Below are 20133 nucleotides of genomic sequence, written 5' to 3'. Positions count from 1 at the left end.
AGAGGATAGAAGGGCTGGGGCTCTCGCCGCCTCGGTCCAGCCACGTCTCCCCGTCTCCCTCCGACGCTGATGGGACCAACCCCCTGCTCCGCCTCGGCGCGGCCCCGCGTCCGGCTGTCCGGCCGGGCTGTGCTGTGTGCCTCGGCCCCACCGGGGTTTCTGAGCCGCTGAGGACGGACCCCCCCGGGTTCTCCACCGTCTCTCCCCAGAGGGCGGGCCGCAGCCCCTGCAGCTTGAGGGGTGAGCGGGTCCTGGGAGTCTCCTCCTGCTTTTGGTGACTCTGTTGGATGAAACACGCCGTCTCCTGGTGACGCCGAGTTCCCCGAACTTACAGAGCTCTGAGTTTAAATTACATGTGGCTTTTCCTCTGGCCTTTGGGTTTCTGAAGACGTGAAAGCAGCCAGCTGGTGCGGCTCAGTGGTTGAGGGTTGACCTGTGAACCAGGAGGTCAGGGTTCGATTCCCGTCAGGGCACAGGCCCGGGTTGCGGGCTCCATCCCCAGTGGGGGGCGTGCAGGGGGCAGCGGTCATGATTCTCTCTCATCATGGATGTTTCTCTCTCCCCCTTTCTCTTCCTCTCTGAAACCAATTAAAATGTGTGTATATATTTTTAAAAGAATAGGGGAGCAGTGGGTCCGCACCGTGGAGCCGGGCCTCCTGTGTCCGTGCGCTGGGCGAGTCGCTCTGACGCGCGGCCGCGGTGTCGTTGCAGGCGCCTGCTCGGTGCCCGTGGCGGAGATCATCGCCGTGGAGGAGACGGACAGTCACGGGAAGCCCCAGGGCAGCGGGAAGTGGCAGAAGATGGAGCCGCCCTTCTCTTTCACAGGTAACGCCCGCCCAGCGTCTCTCCAGCTCAGCGTCTCCTCGTTTTCTGCACACGGGCTCCCCGCGCCCTTCCCCGCCCCCGGCTCCAGCTCATGTTCTGGTGCTGAGCACCTTTCCTTTCCTTTCCCGTTTTACCTGGTGAGGAGGCCGAGGAAGAGGGTTTCTCTGGTGGGTGTGGGGATCCCCACTAGTCCGCGGGGACAAGCTCCGGGGCGTGTGGGGCTCCGGGCTGCGGTGGGCAAGGCCGCCATCCTGTGGGACCTCCCGGGGAGGGGTGGGGGGTGCGGGCGGGAACCAGCGCTCCTGTCCCCGCAGTGCCCTGCGTGAGGAGGGCCCGTGGGGAGGGGGTGGGGGTGCGGGCAGGAACCAGCACTCGTGTCCCCGCAGTGCACTGCGTGAGGAGGGCCCGTGGGGAGGGGGTGGGGGTGCGGGCGGGAACCAGCGCCCCTGTCCCCGCAGTGCACTGCGTGAGGAGGGCCCGTGGGGAGGGGGTGGGGGTGCGGGCAGGAACCAGCACTCGTGTCCCCGCAGTGCACTGCGTGAGGAGGGCCCGTGGGGAGGGGGTGGGGGTGCGGGCGGGAACCAGCGCCCCTGTCCCCGCAGTGCACTGCGTGAGGAGGGCCCGTGGGGAGGGGGTGCGGGCGGGAACCAGCACTCGTGTCCCCGCAGTGCACTGCGTGAGGAGGGCCCGTGGGGAGGGGGTGCGGGCGGGAACCAGCACTCGTGTCCCCGCAGTGCACTGCGTGAGGAGGGCCCGTGGGGAGGGGGTGCGGGCGGGAACCAGCGCTCCTGTCCCCGCAGTGCACTGCGTGAGGAGGGCCCGTGGGGAGGGGGTGCGGGCGGGAACCAGCGCCCCTGTCCCCGCAGTGCACTGCGTAAGGAGGGCCTGTGGGGTGGGGAGGGGGTGCAGGCAGGAACCAGCGCTCCTGTCCCCGCAGTGCACTGCGTGAGGAGGGCCCGTGGGGAGGGGGTGCGGGCGGGAACCAGCGCTCCTGTCCCCGCAGTGCACTGCGTGAGGAGGGCCCGTGGGGAGGGGGTGGGGGTGCAGGCAGGAACCAGCGCTCCTGTCCCCGCAGTGCCCTGCGTGAGGAGGGCCCGTGGGGAGGGGGTGCGGGCGGGAACCAGCGCTCCTGTCCCCGCAGTGCACTGCGTGAGGAGGGCCCGTGGGGAGGGGGTGCGGGCGGGAACCAGCGCCCCTGTCCCCGCAGTGCCCTGCGTGAGGAGGGCCTGTGGGGTGGGGAGGGGGTGCAGGCAGGAACCAGCGCTCCTGTCCCCGCAGTGCACTGCGTGAGGAGGGCCCGTGGGGAGGGGGTGCGGGCGGGAACCAGCGCCCCTGTCCCCGCAGTGCACTGCGTGAGGAGGGCCCGTGGGGAGGGGGTGCGGGCGGGAACCAGCGCTCCTGTCCCCGCAGTGCACTGCGTGAGGAGGGCCCGTGGGGAGGGGGTGCGGGCGGGAACCAGCGCCCCTGTCCCCGCAGTGCACTGCGTGAGGAGGGCCTGTGGGGTGGGGAGGGGGTGCAGGCAGGAACCAGCGCTCCTGTCCCCGCAGTGCACTGCGTGAGGAGGGCCCGTGGGGAGGGGGTGCGGGCGGGAACCAGCGCTCCTGTCCCCGCAGTGCACTGCGTGAGGAGGGCCCGTGGGGAGGGGGTGCGGGCGGGAACCAGCGCTCCTGTCCCCGCAGTGCCCTGCGTGAGGAGGGCCCGTGGGGAGGGGGTGCGGGCGGGAACCAGCGCTCCTGTCCCCGCAGTGCACTGCGTGAGGAGGGCCCGTGGGGAGGGGGTGCGGGCGGGAACCAGCGCTCCTGTCCCCGCAGTGCACTGCGTGAGGAGGGCCCGTGGGGAGGGGGTGCGGGCGGGAACCAGCGCCCCTGTCCCCGCAGTGCCCTGCGTGAGGAGGGCCTGTGGGGTGGGGAGGGGGTGCAGGCAGGAACCAGCGCTCCTGTCCCCGCAGTGCCCTGCGTGAGGAGGGCCTGTGGGGAGGGGGTGCAGGCAGGAACCAGCGCTCCTGTCCCCGCAGTGCCCTGCGTGAGGAGGGCCTGTGGGGTGGGGAGGGGGTGCAGGCAGGAACCAGCGCTCCTGTCCCCGCAGTGCACTGCGTGAGGAGGGCCTGTGGGGAGGGGGTGCAGGCAGGAACCAGCGCTCCTGTCCCCGCAGTGCACTGCGTGAGGAGGGCCCATGGGGAGGGGGTGCAGGCAGGAACCAGCGCCCCTGTCCCCGCAGTGCCCTGCGTGAGGAGGGCCCATGGGGAGGGGGTGCGGGCAGGAACCAGCACTCGTGTCCCCGCAGTGCACTGCGTGAGGAGGGCCCGTGGGGAGGGGGTGCAGGCAGGAACCAGCACTCGTGTCCCCGCAGTGCACTGCGTGAGGAGGGCCCGTGGGGAGGGGGTGCAGGCAGGAACCAGCGCTCCTGTCCCCGCAGTGCACTGCGTGAGGAGGGCCCATGGGGAGGGGGTGCAGGCAGGAACCAGCGTTCCTGTCCCCGCAGTGCACTGCGTGAGGAGGGCCCGGCGCCGCCGCTGGAAGTGTGAGCAGGTGACGTTCTGCGGCGCCGACGAGCAGCTGTGCCACCTGTGGCTGCAGACGCTGCGGGAGCAGCTGGACAAGCTGAGTACGTACGGCCTGCGCATATGTTTTGTTGTTATTGTTACTTTTGTTCATCTTCTCCTGGGGACATCTTTTCCCGTTGACTTTAGAGAGTGGAAGGGAGGGAGCGAGGGGCAGAGAGAGACATGGGTGGGCTGCCTCCTGCATGCACCCTGACGGGGCCCCGGGCTCGAACCTGCCACCCAGGTAATGCAGCCTCTGTATTTAGAGAAAGACCAAGTGGCTGTGGTACCTGCCTGCACACACGTGTGTGTGCACGTGTGAGATCATGTATGTGTGTGCGGCATGTGCACGTGTGAGTTTGTGCATGCATGCGTGTGCTGCCATGACCTCTGCTTCCCTCCTCCTCTCTCAGCCCCTGTAGCCGAGCTGGAGGTGAGGCACCGCTGAGCTTTTACGCGTTTTCTAGTTGGAGGAGCAGGGTGTGTGCCCGCAGCACCGGCTCTGCCTGCGGGTTCGGCTCCGTGTTGGGGATGTGCATCCCCGCCCTGGTGTGAGCTGGAGGTCGCCCTGGTGTGAGCTGGAGGTCGCTCTGGTGTGAGCTGGAGGTCGCCCTGGTGTGAGCTGGTGGTCGCTCTGGTGTGAGCTGGTGGTCGCCCTGGTGTGAGCTGGTGGTCACTCTGGTGTGAGCTGGTGGTCGCTCTGGTGTGAGCTGGTGGTCGCCCTGGTGTGAGCTGGAGGTTGCCCTGGTGTGAGCCAGAGGTCGCTCTGGTGTGAGCTGGTGGTCGCTCTGGTGTGAGCTGGTGGTCGCCTCTGGTGTGAGCTGGAGGTCGCTCTGGTGTGAGCCGGAGGCCGCCCTGGTGTGAGCCGGAGGTCGCTCTGGTGTGAGCTGGAGGTCGCCCTGGTGTGAGCTGGAGGTTTCCCTGGCAGCCACGGGCCTCCGTGGTGTGATGCGTGTTCCTTCATCCAGTTGACAGTGACGGTCATTGGGCAGCTCCCGTGTGGCTCTCACACGCATCCCAGCGCGTGTCTTCGGCTGAGCACGCGCGCACTTCCCTTGGGCGCCTGCCTGGGACTGGGATTGCTGGGCTGGACGGGGTGCATGTGTCCGGCCTCAGTGGGCACGGCCCGCCTGTCCCACAGTGGGGGTCCTGAGGCTCCCTTCAGGGAACCACCGAGTTCTGGCTGCCCCATTTTGACCGCGCCCCGAACATTGCAGCCTTTCTGGTGGGTGTAGTTTGCATTCCCTGACGCTGGCGAAGGAGGAACACGCCTCTGGGGGGCCACCCCGAAGCCCTCTGTGAGGTGTCTGTTCAGCTTCGGGTCCATCTTTCTGTGGGGCCGTCTTTCTCACTGACGTGCAGACGTCCCGTCCGCGCTGTGGGTCGGGAGCTTTTCCTGGACTTGGACGCACAGGTACCTTCTCCCATCGAGGGCTTGTATTTCACTGCCTTCACTCCATTTTTTAAAAAATATATATATTTTTATTGGTTTCAGAGAGGAAGGGAGAGGGAGAGAGAGAGAGAAATATCAAAGATGGGAGAGAATCATTGATCAGCTGCCTCCTGCACGCCCCCGACTGTGCCCTTGACTAGAATCGAACCCTTCAGTCCGCAGGCCGACGCTCTATCCACTGAGCCACACCGGCCAGGGCTTCTCTCTGTTCTCTTGATGGTGAACAGAGTCTTAACTGTGACCTGGTCCCATTGATCTTTTCTCAGACGCTGTGGCTGGGCTGTGTCCTCTTAGGGCGTCTTTGCACTGAGGCCATGGGGGCCTCCTTGTCTCTAAGCGTGAGACCCATGACCCCCGGAGCTGACCTCCCACGTGGTGCGAGGTTCCGTCCTTTGGGTGTTGACACCGGCCTGACACCCCCCTCCCCCGTCTGCGGGAAAGACTGTCCTCCCTGCTCTGTGCTGTGGCTGTTGTGTGTAGCTCGTGTGTAGACGTTGAATGGAGTTTTGCGTTTCGCCTCCCGCCCCATGGCTTTGCCGAACTCACTCATTAAGGAGCAGTTTGACGACGTCCCCGTCGGCTGGGCAGACTCAGTTCTGCCTCCCGCCTCCGGCCTCGTGCCTTTTCTCGCTTCTCCTCTGCGTGGGCCTCGTCGGGCTGTCACTGTCCTCTCCGCACGGACAGGAAGCCCCCAGCGCCGCCCTGACCTGTCAGTACCGTGCCCGAGGCTCCACGCGGAATCCCAGCCCCTGCGCCTCCGTTCGCTCAGCGCGGAGCTTGACCCACGCACCCTGACCCCACGCTCTGCCTTGCAGCCTGCAGACCGAAGCGCCTGCTGGTGTTCATCAACCCGTTCGGAGGGAAGGGCCAGGGCCTGCGGATCTATGAGCGGAAGGTGGCGCCGCTGTTCGCGCTGGCCGCCATCTCCACCGAGGTCATCGGTAAGGCGGGAGCCGCGCGGCCGGGAGGCAGGAGACCTGTTCGGATGTGGGCACTGGGGATTGCAGACGGAGATTTTTAAAAAATTGATGTGAGAGAGGAAGGGAGAGGGAGAGAGAGAGAGACATCAATGAGGAGAGAGAATCATGGATCGGCTGCACCTGCACGCCCCGCACTGGGGATCCAGCCTGCAACCTGGGCCTGTGCCCCGACCGGGAATCGAACCCGGGACCCTTCAGCCACAGACCGATGCTCTAGCCACCGAGCCACACCGGCCAGGGCTCCTGTGAGATTTTAAACAAAATAGAATGTGGGTCTTTGTTCTCCCCCCACACAAATCAGAAAGAGAAGAAGACGATAAAGAACGTAGAGTTTCTAGCCAAGCCCTCCAATGCCCGCTCTCAAGAAGTGACTCAGGACAGTGATGGCGAACCTTTTGAGCTCGGCGTGTCAGCATTTTGAAGAACCCTAACTTCACTCTGGTGCCGTGTCACCTATAGAAATTTTTTGATCTTTGCAACCAGAGTAAAACAAAGATTTATATTTTTGATATTTATTTATATATTTAAGTGCCATTTAACAAAGAAAAATAAAAAAAATGAGTGTCATAGGTTCACCATCACTGCTCTATGAAGATAAACGGATGAAGACCACGGACAGAAATTCTTGCAAGAAAGCGATGGCGTTTTAGAAATAATATTACCAATAAGCGACATTGTGGGGAGCGAGTGCCATGCCACGTTGCTGACTCCGAGGTCCCTGAGCCAGCTCTGGGAGCCGGGGGCCCGGGAGGCGGGCGCTGCGAGCGGCCCGTGTGAACCTGTCCACGGGCCCCCGGCGAGGGGCCGCTGCGGTCCCGGCCTCAACCGGGAGGGTTTGCCCGGAGCTCCTGTTCCCGAGTCCCTCCGAGGAAGACGGTGCCCGTCGCACATTTTCTAGCAGCAAAACGTGGAAAACACTCGCTGTCCCCACGCGGGAAACAGGAAGACAGACCTGGTGACTCGGCCGACGGGCATGTGGTCCTCACACGTGGGCGTGGCACACAGCGCCTAACGGGGAGCGCGAGGGCCTGATGCGGGAGGGGTGCGGGCTTTGGTTCCTCACGCGGGGCAGCCGGGCTCTGGGCTGCTGCTGTGTTCTCTGCATCATGGCTTTTCTAAAACTTTCAGAGTAACTTGGATGATAAGGAAGAACTGTAAAGGAGGAGAGTGGACTCTTTCCCAACATCCGGTGTCCGTTGGCGATTACACGCCCGAAAGTGGTGCCTCCCGGGGCCGTGTCCCCGAGGGCCGTGCTCCGTGGCGGGCGGTCTCCTCGGAGAGGGACGGCGGTGCCGTGGGAGCAGGGTGGCTGGCGGGGGCCTCCTGGGGATCACATCCTCGTTCTGACAGGACGGGCCGCTGCCTTTGGCTGTGGGGCGCCCACAGGTCTGACGCCGTGCGTTTCTCCGCAGTCACGGAGCGAGCCAACCACGCCAAGGAGGCCTTGTATGAGATGAGCGTGGACAGCTACGACGGGTGAGTGCGCCGCTCGCTTCCTGCGGGCCGTGAGGAGCGCGTGCTCGCGTCCCCCGGCTGCCTGGGTTTGGTTCGCGCCCTTTCCCCACGCTTTTCCCGGCTGAAAGTGAGCATGCTTCTCATGGAAAGTGAGCTGAGGGCCCTGCAGAGCCCGCGTCTGTGACCCGGGGAGACCACCGGCTAGGTGTGCGCTTCCCTTGTGGCCTTACCACCTACATGGGCTTGTGTGAACACACGTTACAGCATGAGCACACTGCCTACATGGTGTGAATGCATGTTACAGGCATGAGCACACTGCCTACATGGTGTGAATGCATGTTACAGGCATGACCACACTGCCTACATGGTGTGAATGCATGTTACAGGCATGAGCACACTGCCTACATGGTGTGAATGCATGTTACAGGCATGAATGAGCACACTGCCTACATGGTGTGAACACATGTTACAGGCATGAATGAGCACACTGCCTACATGGTGTGAATGCATGTTACAGGCATGACCACACTGCCTACATGGTGTGAATGCATGTTACAGGCATGACCACACTGCCTACATGGTGTGAATGCATGTTACAGGCATGAGCATACTGCCCACATAGGCCTGTGTGAGCGTGGCAGGCCACCCAGTTGTCCCAGGAGTCGGGCCTGTGCTGCCAGGGGCAGGCTGCCCCCGCAGGAGCGCCAGGAGGAGCCTTGGAGAGAGGGGGTGGGGGGCGGCCGTGCAGGGCCCTCACGAGCCCATGTTGTCCCTGCAGAGTCGTCTGCGTTGGCGGGGACGGCATGTTCAGCGAGGTCCTGCACGGGCTGATCGGCAGGACGCAGAGGATGGCCGGCGTGGACCAGAACGAGCCCCGGGCGGCGCTGGTGCCCTGCCCGCTGCGCATTGGCATCATCCCCGCAGGTAGGACCTGGCTGCCCTCCCGCGCCCAGTGCCCACGCCCCACGCCTCTCGGTGCCTGTGACACAGAGCGGTTAACTCCCAGCAGAGTCTTTTCAGAACACAGGGCCTGGCCGGTAGCTCAGTTGGTTAGAGCGCCTTCCCGATGCACCAGGTGAGGGTGTGATCACCTGTCAGGGCGTGGGTGGGACCCAGTGGAAGCAGGAAGCGCGGAACAGCAGACTCACATTCCCCTCTTCCGCCCTCCCCGCCCCCTCACATCAGTGAGACCAGCCCTCCCAGTGGCTCAGCGGATAGAGCGTCGGCCCGACTGAAGGCCCCAGTCAGATTCCGGTCGAAGGCACGTACCTCAGTTGCAGGCTCATTCCCCTGCCCTGGGCGGGAGGCGACCGATCGGCGTGTCTCTCTCGTCAGTGTCTCTCCCCTCCCTTCCACGCTCTCTAGAAATCTTTGGGGAAAATATCCTCGATGAGGATTAACAAAAAAAAGTTTTTTTAAATGTGGGGTTTTTTTCTTCAGCAAAATACCCCTGAACCTATCAGAAACTCAGTTTACCTGCCTTGCTCGCTGCGAAGGACTCGATGTGCGGGGGGGGGGGGGGGGGGGTGCGTGCCCCCGTCCAGGGCCGGCCCGGCGAGCCCTCTGCGTCGTCTCTGGAACCCACTGCCTGTGGCTCCGCGCTGCCCCCGCTTTCGGCCGGCAGCTGGCGGCTGCTCCTACTGGGTGCACTGGGACGGGGGACCCGTGGGCCCGTCCAGCCCAGCCCCAGGGGCCAGGCCTGCCCGGCCACGCCTCCCGCGAGAGGGAGCCCCGCTGAGATGGGCGGAAGGGCCTGTGTGTCGTGGGGTGAAGAATGGTGTCCCGTGGTCCGGGGCTCCTGCTTTTCCCCAGAACAGAGCCCTCCTTGAAGTTCCTTAGGGGACTTCCAACCCCCACCCCTTTTTAATGTATTTTTATTGATTTCAGAGGAAGGGAGAGGGAGAGAGAGGCGCGAAGTCTGAGCCCACAACCCGGGCATGCGCCCTGACCGGAATCGAACCCGGGACCCTTCAGTCCGCAGGCCCACGCTCTGCCCACTGAGCCAAACCTGCTGGGGCCCAGCTTCCTTATAATGGCTGCTTGATGTGAGCAGTTAGAGGCGAGGTAGCCCCAGAAATGAGGGGGGCCTTCAAGGTTTGGGGTCTTACGACCGGGGGCAGCGGAGAAAGCAGCGCCCGCCCGGCCATTTCATCTGTCGAAGGAGGGAGGGCGGTCTGACGGGTTCCGCTGTGAAGGACGTTGGTGAAGGAGCCAGCAGCACAGCGGGCACCCGGCTCTGAGGACTTCCGGAAAGTTCCAGGGCGGCGGGACCCCACCTTGGGGCCTGGCTGCAGCGGCTCCTTCCCGGCTGGTCCTCTCGGGCATGTGTGCTTGTTGTCCGGGCCCCTCGGTGTAACGAGGAGGGCGCGGGAGGCCGGCGGACCCCGTGCTGTGGCTCAGGGTGACGTTTTGAGAATCAGTCACTCCTGTCGTCTTAAACGGCCGTTTAAAAACTTTTATTGTTTTGGCTCATTTTTTGAATCAGCTGTCACTCCAGTCAAGATTGACGAAAACACGTACATGTTACGACGTAGGAGCCTGTGTGTGTGAGTCGCCGTCAGAGCCAGGGTAGCCGAGACGCAATGATTAAGACCCTCCGCTCCGGTCTCCCGCGGGACAGGCTCTGTGCCACCCGGGACCACGGGAGCCGCAGCCGCTGCTGGGACGGGGCTGGCAGGCCTCCCCCACGTCACTGGCGGCGAGAGACCTGTCGGGGCTCAGGGCCACCAGCCAGGACGTCCGTGCCTGCTGACCCAGGGCCACCCTGGCCGGTGTGGCTGGCGGCCGCGCTGTGCGATGGCAGATCCCGCCACATGGCTTATTCATGGGAACCCCGACCAGGGCTCCCAGCTCCTCAGCCGTCTCCTAAGATCCCGGCTGCGCAGCCCCGTCCCAAGCCGGGTCCGCTGGGCGTGGGGCTCAGGACTCGGGCATGAACTGTGCCCGGGGCTCCCTGCCCACACAGCCGAAAGCGCGACCTGGATGCTGACCCAGTTCAGAAGCAGGACACACCGGGGAGGACCGGGCGTTCCTGCCACGCCCTCGGGGCCCGGGCACAGCTGGTGCTCTGAGGTCACCCCAGTACAGACCTCGGCACTGGCGGGGCTCGGCCAGGGCACGCGGAGGGGCCGGCGTGCGCCTCTGTGAGCGTGGCGCCTGCCTCGGGGTGCCCACCTCCCCGGCTCCCCCGTGACCTTCGCCAGCCGCCGCCCGCGCGGTCTGTGCACTTGCCCGGGGGCGGGGACCCAGCGGGCAGGGCACTGCGCTGCTGGGCCGGCCGCCGCAGGCGTTTCTCGGGGCTTCTCTCCCGGCTGCGGAGCTCGGTGGTGTTGCAAGGCCCCTTGGCATTTCTGAGAGCTCATCTCACTGTCCCAACGTTCATTTTGTGGGTAAAGCGTTTGTTCCTTATGTTCTCGGGGGCCCTGGAGGAAAAGCAGGCGCCGTGCACTTAGCCATGAACTTGGTTTTCTAAAATCTTTATGTGTTAAGGGCCTTCTTTTCCCTTCTTAGGGTCCACAGATTGTGTGTGTTACTCCACCGTCGGCATCAACGACCCAAAGACCTCGGCCCTGCACATCATCGTGGGTAGGTCCCGCCCATCTGTGTGGGTAGGTCCCGCCCATCTGTGTGGGTAGGTCCCGCCCATCTTTGTGGGTAGGTCCCGCCCATCATTGTGGGTAGGTCCTGCCCATCATTGTGGGTAGGTCCCGCCCATCTGTGTGGGTAGGTCCCGCCCATCTGTGTGGGTAGGTCCCGCCCATCTTTGTGGGTAGGTCCCGCCCATCTGTGTGGGTAGGTCCCGCCCATCTGTGTGGGTAGGTCCCGCCCATCTGTGTGGGTATGTCCCGCCCATCTGTGTGGGTAGGTCCCGCCCATCATTGTGGGTAGGTCCCGCCCATCTGTGTGGGTAGGTCCCGCCCATCATTGTGGGTAGGTCCCGCCCATCTGTGTGGGTAGGTCCCGCCCATCATTGTGGGTAGGTCCCGCCCATCTGTGTGGGTAGGTCCCGCCCATCTGTGTGGGTAGGTCCCGCCCATCTGTGTGGGTAGGTCCCGCCCATCATTGTGGGTAGATCCCGCCCATCTGTGTGGGTATGTCCCGCCCATCTTTGTGGGTAGGTCCCGCCCATCTGTGTGGGTAGGTCCCGCCCATCTGTGTGGGTAGGTCCCGCCCATCATTGTGGGTAGGTCCCGCCCATCTGTGTGGGTATGTCCCGCCCATCTGTGTGGGTAGGTCCCGCCCATTTTTGTGGGTAGGTCCCACCCATCTGTGTGGGTAGGTCCCGCCCATCTGTGTGGGTAGGTCCCGCCCAGCCCATGGACTGTGAGCAGCCCACGCTGGTAGGGGCTTGCGAGCCTCCCTACCCTCCGTGCCTGGCCCGTCTGCCAGCAGGGCTCTGTCCCTGAGGCTCCCCTCCACTGCCATCTGGCCCCATCTTCCCACACCGCCAGGGGGTCTTGCAAAGCACAGACTCTGCTCAGAACCCTTCCAGAGCCTTGGGGGGCCAGCACCCCGTGACCTGGTGGCTCTCCTCCTCGGTGTCCCCGCACTGGCTGGGCTGCCCCTCTATCCCAGGCTCTGCCCCAGGCGCTGTCCCAGACTCGGCTGGGGCCCTGCACTCGGCTTTCCCTCCACTCAGGGCCCAGCCCCTCGTCGCCGGGCAGGGGGCAGGCCTTCCCCGAAGGTCCCTGGCCGCCCGCCACTGTCCTGTCCTGTGTGCCTGCCTCGTGGCCCCTCCGGAGGGACCCCTGTGCTGCGGGTCAGGGGCCGAGAGGCAGGAGGCCTTGGGCAGGGCACCCACAGGACAGATGTCGCAGCGACGCCCTTTGCGTCGTCTGCCTCTTAGTCACGCCTCCTGAGAGCTTGCCGGGCGCCCGGGAAGGGGGCGGGGGGGGGGGGACAGGCTGGCGGCCGATGGAGGGCACGGCCCCACTCCGGCCTCTCTCGCAGGGGACTCGCTGCCCATGGACGTGTCCTCCGTGCACCACCACGGCGCGCTGCTGCGCTACTCGGTGTCGCTGCTGGGCTACGGCTTCTACGGGGACATCGTCAAGGACAGCGAGAAGAAGCGCTGGATGGGGCTCATCAGATACGACTTCTCAGGTAACGGAGTGGCACGTCGGTGCCCTTGTCGGCACAGCGCCCTGAAACAGACAAACCCAGGCAGGCTCCCCGGTAGCTACAGACCCGGGCGCCCTGAAACCGCCCTCCTCTTATCTGCTCACGGAGCTGGGGCCACAGGAACCACGGTCACTCCCAGGCTACACGGAGGTGACGGTCTGCGTGGCTCGGGGCCTGCGTAGACTCGCTGTGGCCCTCGGGCCCCGCTGCCCATGCCCTGCAGGGCGGCCTCCTCCAGACGCTGCTCAGATCCATGCCGTGTGCTCGGGGTGGCGTGTGGGGGCCCGGCCAGCTCAGGTGGCTGCGCCCGGCCTCGGCGTGCTGCGGGCACAGGCGCTTTGCCAGAGCGCCCCTGGGTGGCATTGTTGCCCTGGTCTTCGTCCCAAGTGCTGACAAGGCGCCAAAATTGCCGGGATGAGTTTGGGGGCCAGGCCTGGGGCTGCGGGGCCAACACTGACAGCCTGGGAGGAGCAGGGGGACCCGGTGGGCTGCCCTGAACGTGGCTCAGCCACGCAGACATCCGGCTTCAGAGGCCGCGCCACGCAAGCCTCAGGCAGGACCAGCGGCGCACACAGCCCTGGCGGCCAGGCGCCCAGCGTGGCAGCTGTCACACGGGGTCACACTCCGTCACGCTGGCCCTGCACCTCAGACGTGCCGCCCAGCACAGGCCGGCGGCCACGCTCAATCCCCGGTGCTGGCCGAGCCTGTCCCTGGGGCTCCCCCGAGAAGGCCTCCAGGGGGACCTGCTCCCCGAGGCTCACCCTGACGATCACAGTGTCGGGAGGTGTGTCAGGCGCTGACCGTGGCTGCTTTCCTCCCTCGCGCCCGCCCCAGGCCTGAAGACCTTCCTGTCGCATCACTGCTACGAGGGCACCGTGTCCTTCCTCCCGGCGCAGCACACCGTGGGGTCTCCGCGGGACGGGAAGCCCTGCCGGGCCGGGTGAGCGCTCGCTGCGGGCCGGCCGGGCTCAGGCGGGGGAAGGCGGGATGCCCGCTCCCGCTGGGAGGGACACGCGGTTCCCAGATGTGGGCCCGACGCGGGGTTTATGCTTTTGGTTCACACGCGCCCTGACCAGAGGGTATCTCGTTACCCCTCCCGCCGGGTCCTATGCCCCCGGTGTTTTAAAGTAAATCTCGTTTTGAGAATTCAAGTTAGTATGTTGAAGAAGTGGTTTTTTTTAATCCTCACCTGAGGATATTTTTCTGTTGATTTTCTTAGAGTGGAAGAGAGAGGGAAAGAGAGAGAGAAACATCGATGTGAGAGAAACACACTGATTGGCTGCCTCCTGCGCGAGCCAGGGCCTGGGCTGGGGAGGAGCCTGCAACTGAGGTCCGTGCCCTTGACCGGAATCGAACCTGGGACCCTTTGGCCGATGCTCCATCCACTGAGCAACACCGGCCGGGGCCAAAGAAGCCTTTTTAACTGAGCCTTGGACGCCGCACCTCCCGCCGCGGGAAGGACTGAGAGGCTGTGGGTGCCACGCGGGTGCCCACTGCCCTGGCGGAAGCGAGCGGCCTCTTGTGTTCCAGGTGCTTCGTCTGCAGGCAGAGCAAGCAGCAGCTGGAGGAGGAGCAGAAACGGTCGCTGTACGGCTTGGAGGGCTCGGGTACGTCGGGCGGCTCTGTCCTCTCGGGCCCTGTGCCGTGAAGGTCAGGCGGGAGTCCCCCCCCGCCACCCCCCCTCCCCGTGCCGTCCGCTTACTGTCGCTCTGGCAGCTGCATGGGCTGCGGGCCAGGCCCGAGGGAAGAGAGTTGGGAGCCGCTGGGCATCGCCGTGGCTGGCGGCCTGGTCTTGGCCCCCGGAGTGGGCCCACGGTGTCTCTGAGGGCTCGTGGGGACGTCTCGGGACAGGAGTGGGCGCGGCCCTGGCGGAGGTTGAGTCGTGTGGGCTGCACAGTCACCGGCTGTTACCCTTGATCTTCTCAGTCGTGAGAAATTGTGGCTCGTCCTCGGCTCCCGGGCCAGAGTCCGAGGGCGGCCAGGTCAGGGCCCCGGGGAAGGGCCAGGAAGTGTCCCAGCGAGCACATGGCCTCCGTGGCAGTTTCCTTAGTGTCCACGCCAGACGTGGGTGCGCGCGGCCCGTCCTGGGCGTGGCCCGGATGACCCCTGAGCGTGGCCCCTGCTCCCTCTGCTGCAGAGGAGGTGGAGGAGTGGAAGGTCATCTGTGGGAAGTTCCTGGCCATCAACGCCGCCAACATGTCCTGCGCTTGTCCCCGGAGTCCCAGGGGCCTGTCCCCGGCCGCCCACTTGGGAGACGGGTCTTCTGACCTGATCCTCATCCGCAAATGCTCCCGGTTCAACTTCCTGAGGTTCCTCGTCCGGCACACCAACCAGGGTGACCAGGTGAGTGCGAGCGTGCCGCGGGCCCCTGGGCGGGTCCTACTCGGTGCAGAGCTGGCTCCATGGGCCCCTGGGCAGGTCCTACTCGGTGCAGAGCTGGCTCCATGGGCCCCTGGGCGGGTCCTACTCTACTCGGTGCAGAGCTGGCTCCATGGGCCCCTGGGCGGGTCCTACTCGGTGCAGAGTTGGCTCCATGGGCCCCTGGGCGGGTCCTACTCTACTCGGTGCAGAGCTGGCTCCATGGGCCCCTGGGCGGGTCCTACTCTACTCGGTGCAGAGCTGGCTCCATGGGCCCCTGGGCGGGTCCTACTCGGTGCAGAGCTGCCTCCCGCAGACTGTTGGGCGGGTCCTACTCAGTGCAGAGCTGGCTCCATGGGCCCCTGGGTGGGTCCTATTCATTGCAGAGCTGCCTCCCGCAGACGCTGGGCGGGTCCTACTCGGTGCAGAGCTGCCTCCCACAGACGCTGGGCGGGTCCTAGTCGGTGCAGAGCTGGCTCCCGCAGACGCTGGGTGGGTCCTACTCAGTGCAGAGCTGCCTCCCGCAGACGCTGGGTGGGTCCTACTCTACTCAGTGCAGAGCTGCCTCCCGCAGACGCTGGGCGGGTCCTACTCGGTGCAGAGCTGGCTCCATGGCCCCTGGGCGGGTCCTAGTCGGGGTTCCTTCCGCGTGAACCCGTCACTGAGCTCGCTGGAAGAAGGCCGATTTGTTTGTGTTTCGCCCCTTTCACTCTGTCACATGACTCCTGGTAAATCTCACTGAAAAGCACAAACTCTGAGCACAGAGACAAGGAGACGGGAACGTCTGTGTCATCCTGTCTCCGCTTCCTGTTTAAACAGAACAGTGACCCACTGACATCTGTGTGGCCCTGCGGGTGGCTCACAGGCACCATTCGGCTCCTGAGCCGGGGCTGGGGACACCCCCCCCTCCCCCCGCCACCACCGTGGCCCTGCCCGGCCACTGCCGTCCTTGCAGTTAGGACAGGGAGACCCCGAGCCTGCCTGGAACATGCAGAGAGCGGGCCAGTCATTTGGGTTTTTTGGTTAATCGTCACCCGAGGATGTTTTCCCATTGATTTGTAGAGAGAGTGGCAGAGAGAGGGAAAGGCAGGGAGAAACATGGAGAGAGAAACACACCGACGGGCTGCCTCCTGCACGAGCCCCGACCAGGGACTGGGCCGGGAGGAGCCTGCAATCAAGGTACGTGCCCTTGATCGGAATCGAACCCGGGACCCTTTGGTCCACAGGCTGACACTCTATCCACTGAGCCAAACCGGCCAGGGCGCAATTTGCTTTTTATGTTTTTAAACTTCAGTTATACTAGTGAAAACACTCCTCCGATAGTGCTTTTCTGAGGCTCTTTAACTAGTTCTTGTGAAAAAGATAAAAGAATTCCCCCAGGCCCTGCTCGGAGCTGATGACCGGCGGGTCCCGGGGCTCAGGGGTGAGCCAGGTGCCTGGAAAGGCAGGGCCCAGACTCCTGTCCACCTCCAGCCGCCCGCTCCCTGGGCAGCACGGCCGGCAGCACCAGCAGGGCCGCAGCCTGGAGGGCGAGCGCACGCGGGGCAGGAGCTCGCTGCCCAGGACCCCCCCCCCCCCGCCCCTCCCCGCACAGTGACGCAGGAGCACCCTCTCTTGCCAGTTCGACTTCACCTTCGTGGAAGTTTATCGCATCAAGAAGTTCCAGTTCGTGTCGAAGCAGGTGGAGGACGAGGACAGCGACCTGGGCGAGCGGGGGAAGCAGGGGCTGCGCCAGATCTGCAGCCAGCACCCCTCCTGCTGCTGCAGCGCGGCCAGCAGCTCCTGGAACTGCGACGGGGAGGTGCTGAGCGGCTCCGCCGTGGAGGTCAGGTGGGTGAGTGGCCGTCGCCATCGCCGCGGGGGCCAGGGCGCCACGCTGCTGGGGCTCCCGGCCCTGAGCTGGGCCTCCTGCCGCTCGGAGCCCCGCCCGGAGCGCGTGTGGCCCAGGCGCCTATGCTGCCAGGTGTCGCACGCCCTGTGGGTGCCGCGGTCTTAACCCTGGGGACACGCCAGGTGTCCATCACCGTCACGGGCCTTTGAAGCCCCTCGATTTTAAAAAGTATATTTTACTGATGTCAGAGAGGAAGGGAGAGGCAGCGAGGGAGAAACATCCGTGATGAGAGAGAACCCTGGGTCGGCCGCCTCCTGCACGCCGGCCACCGGGAATTGTGTGACAACCAGGCAGGCAGGCGCCCTGACCGGGAATGAGCTGTGACCTCCTGGTTCATAGGTCGATGCTCCACCGTGAGTCACCCGGCCGGGCGAGGCCCCCGATGTTACCCTTTCTCTCCTGCACCCGCACCCCGCGCTCTCGATTCTCCCCCTGCGAATGGCCTTCAGGGCGCTGTCTGAGCCCTGGGCTCACGGCGTCCACCGGAGGCGCCGCGGCCTCAGGGGCAGCCACTGTACGGGGAGGAGAGCCAGGCGGCCGGTGTCTGCGGCCCCCCCGTGGGCAGCTGCTGTCCGGGGGGAGCCGGCCGGCTCAGCGCGGCCTGTCTTGCAGGGTGCACTGCCAGCTGGTCCAGCTCTTCGCACGCGGCATCGAGGACGGCCCGTAGGGAACCTGCAGCCGAGGCCCCATCGCGTCGTCGCTGCGCGTGGAAGCGTGAAAATGGAGAGAACGCAACCGACCAATGATGTGGCTACGTACATTCAGACTTAGAAGTTTATTTTTGATAGTTAAATCTCGGTTTTAGAAAAAATACCTTTTGTCCACGGTTCTGTGGGCGCATCGGGCATTTCAGTTCCACGTGACCCTCTGGGTTGCATCTCACTAACGACCCTCCCCCAGCGTCGCTGTGGCCTGGGCGCCGGCTTCTTAGACTTCACCCGCGCTGACGGCCGACTTAAAAACGGCCCGTTAGTGGCTCTAGTTCAGTCGCTTTACAGACAGTGTCGCAGGAGAGCCCTCCGTCGATGTCACCCGTCTGGACAGGGGGCGCCCACCATCACGCCGACCAGCTTGGCGAGACTTGCCTGGAGTTGTTCGTGGTCCCGTTCCGAACGCTGTGGGCTCTGCCCCCGTCCCACTGGAGCTCACCATCGGCACATTCCTGCTCCTCCGGCTGTGCCCCGCAGGCACCACGCGCGGGGGCCAGCTAGCGAGAGGCACGCGGAGTAGTCGTGCTCCCCGCAGCCTCAGCCTGGCCCGCCGCCCTCGGTCCGGACAACCGCGGGCGGCCCTGGGCCCACGGTGCCCTGCTGTGTAGTTAGAAACACCCATGCTTGCAGCCAGGAGGCGCCCTTTGTGACGTGTTAGCTTCAGACCCCGTGGGCCGGGGGTTGGGGGGGGTCCCACATTCCAGGGGCGCTTGGTGCCGCCTCCCGTCTGGGTTTGTTCTTTTCCGACCTTCCCTTTCATTTCTACATATTTATTGACAGTTTTGTCCTTTTAAACCAGAGGAGTCATTAGGTGTCTTCATGGTTGGTGCTTGAGTTTGCTGCGGCCACAGCCCCGGACTGACCCCCGGGGCCCGGTCTGTGCCGTGGCCTTGTGGTCTGCGCTCGGCTCGGGGACAGCGAGGGTGCCTGCGCCCCGGCTGTCTAAAGACAGGAAGTGTGGCAGAGCTCTGGCCTGGACGGCTCGGCGTGGGCTCTCACTCGGGCCCAGTGGCTCAGCGCGTGGCAGACAGCGGCGTCCTGAGTCCACGTGCCGGGGCGTGTGACGTGTGATGTGCATGTGAATCTCCTGTTCATTCTCTCCCCCCACCCCCCGTCAGGCAAGAGCAGCTGTAACAGTGTTTTTCTTTTTTTTCTTTTTTCAAATAGACCGCGTTTAAGGCGATTGGATTGATGGTTGGTGGGTGGAGGAGGTTTGGGCATAAAGAACTGACAACACGCTGGCGCTTCTGTCCTGCCTGTTCCTGGGAAGAAGCCGGAGACGCGGGACTAGCGGCTCCGTGTGGGGCGGTGGCCGCACCCGCAGGGCCCGGTAACTCCGGCAGCGAAGCGCTCCTGAGGGTCCCCCCGTGGGACCCCTGCTGGGCCGCCCGCCTCGACGTCCCGTGGACTCCGCTGCTCACAGCCGTCACCGCCCTGGTCAGCGCTCCAGCCCCCAGGCGGCCCGGAGTCTGCGCCCGGGCCCGGCCTGAGAGGGAGCACGGCGTCCAACAAGACGCCAGCCGCCCGTGGCTCCCGGCTGCACGCTGACCTCCGACTGCAGACCTGGGAACCTCTGGGGATGGCGCGACTGAACCCCAAGGCGCCCCGATCGTCTCACAGGACGGGAGTACCGCTCAGACACCCCACGCCGGGGCCTGGCCTCCGCGAAGGCTGGACGGAGCGACACAGCCCGGCACGTGGGGACTCGGAGGAAAGAGCAGAGCTGCTGGTGACGTGACCACAGGAGCTGCAGGGCCCGCCGTCCGCGCCCCCGGGCTCCGGTGCGGGGCCGGCAGCAGCGGAGACGAGACCGCCTGTGCCGCCGGCTGACCCATCGCTGCGGAGCGCCTGCCCCAACGGGCGCGACCCTGTCCTCCGGTCCTGTGGCCGGGAGGGGTGGCTCGGCGTCCGCTCTAGTCTTGCTGGTTTCAAGATTAGAAAGTGGCCGTGTGCTCTGATGTGTTGAGACGACGGTAATAAAGTGACTTTGGGCAGAAGGCGGCTATTGTGAAATTCATGGTGCAGGCGCGTGCAGGGAGCCCGACTCAGAACAGAACCATTTTCACTGATTTCACGTCCCGTGTTCCTGTCGGTCCCCACGTGCCCCCCTCTCCCCTCCCGGGTGACCCTTCTGAGCTGCAGCCAGGGCCATGGCCCCTGCGGGTGCCCGCGGGCCTCCGCCTCCAGATCAAAGACGCAAGGACGACGGGCGAGGTGCCTGGTTTAGTTCCCCGGACCCTGGCGCCCCGCGGAAGGCAGGGCTCGGCTCCCACGGGCACAGCCCAGTGGCCGTCAATGCATCCCACCCCCGACCCGGAGCCAACAGCCGCCCGACGCGGATGCACTTTCATTAGCAAAAGCCCATCTCAAGTCTCGCCAGCCAGGGGAGGTCCAAGTTCAGGTTCTGAACGACGGCTCCCACTGAGCACGTGTGGCTTTCACGCCACCGACAAGTCAGAAACCCTACGCTGAGCCATCGCAGGTCAGGGCACAGGTTGAACTCCGCCGTGCAGGGGGCCGGGCCGCCAGCTCACCTCATTTCTACCTGCTTATGTTTATTTTTAATGCGGCTCATTTTAAACAGTGACCAGGCACGTGTGTGCTCTTTGTGGATGGATTAGGCTCGGCTCACGCTCTGTGGGGCCTGGAGCCCCCCTTGCCTCCAGGTGCCGGGAGCCGGTCCATCCTTGCTGTTTCAAGGGGCCTGGCATATATGGCATACTGTTCTTAATATGTTTGCTCACCTTCTTGGCACTATGTGTTTTAACCAAGGTCTCCTCTCTGAGAAAGGTTGTTTC

The 20133-nt window shown here is 64.7% G+C and overlaps 1 protein-coding gene across 2 annotated transcripts in view; it reads left to right on the top strand.

Annotated features, from left to right (window-relative positions):
• CERK (ceramide kinase) overlaps positions 1 to 19332 on the top strand; it is a gene marked incomplete at its 5' end in the record, with an annotated part of 28679 nt that extends 9347 nt beyond the window's left edge. Inside the window, 13 exons of one of the 2 annotated variants that reach the window (XM_081083763.1) lie at positions 712 to 825; positions 3307 to 3429; positions 5636 to 5761; positions 7213 to 7276; positions 8034 to 8179; positions 10766 to 10840; positions 12206 to 12358; positions 13211 to 13316; positions 13907 to 13983; positions 14514 to 14719; positions 15797 to 15913; positions 16356 to 16564; positions 17238 to 19332. In XM_081083763.1, coding sequence (XP_080939889.1) covers positions 712 to 825; positions 3307 to 3429; positions 5636 to 5761; positions 7213 to 7276; positions 8034 to 8179; positions 10766 to 10840; positions 12206 to 12358; positions 13211 to 13316; positions 13907 to 13983; positions 14514 to 14719; positions 15797 to 15913; positions 16356 to 16564; positions 17238 to 17292 — 1571 coding nt within the window. In that variant the 3' untranslated portion in view covers positions 17293 to 19332. The remainder of the gene's footprint in view (positions 1 to 711; positions 826 to 3306; positions 3430 to 5635; positions 5762 to 7212; positions 7277 to 8033; positions 8180 to 10765; positions 10841 to 12205; positions 12359 to 13210; positions 13317 to 13906; positions 13984 to 14513; positions 14720 to 15796; positions 15914 to 16355; positions 16565 to 17237) is intronic. The other variant, XM_081083764.1, reaches the window with a different exon arrangement.
• Positions 19333 to 20133: the final 801 nt, after the last annotated feature.

The sequence above is a fragment of the Myotis nattereri genome (assembly GCF_964212035.1).
Source record: "Myotis nattereri genome assembly, chromosome: 2".
In the NCBI taxonomy this organism is placed as follows: domain Eukaryota; kingdom Metazoa; phylum Chordata; class Mammalia; order Chiroptera; family Vespertilionidae; genus Myotis; species Myotis nattereri.
This window is presented reverse-complemented; position numbering and strand designations above follow the sequence as displayed.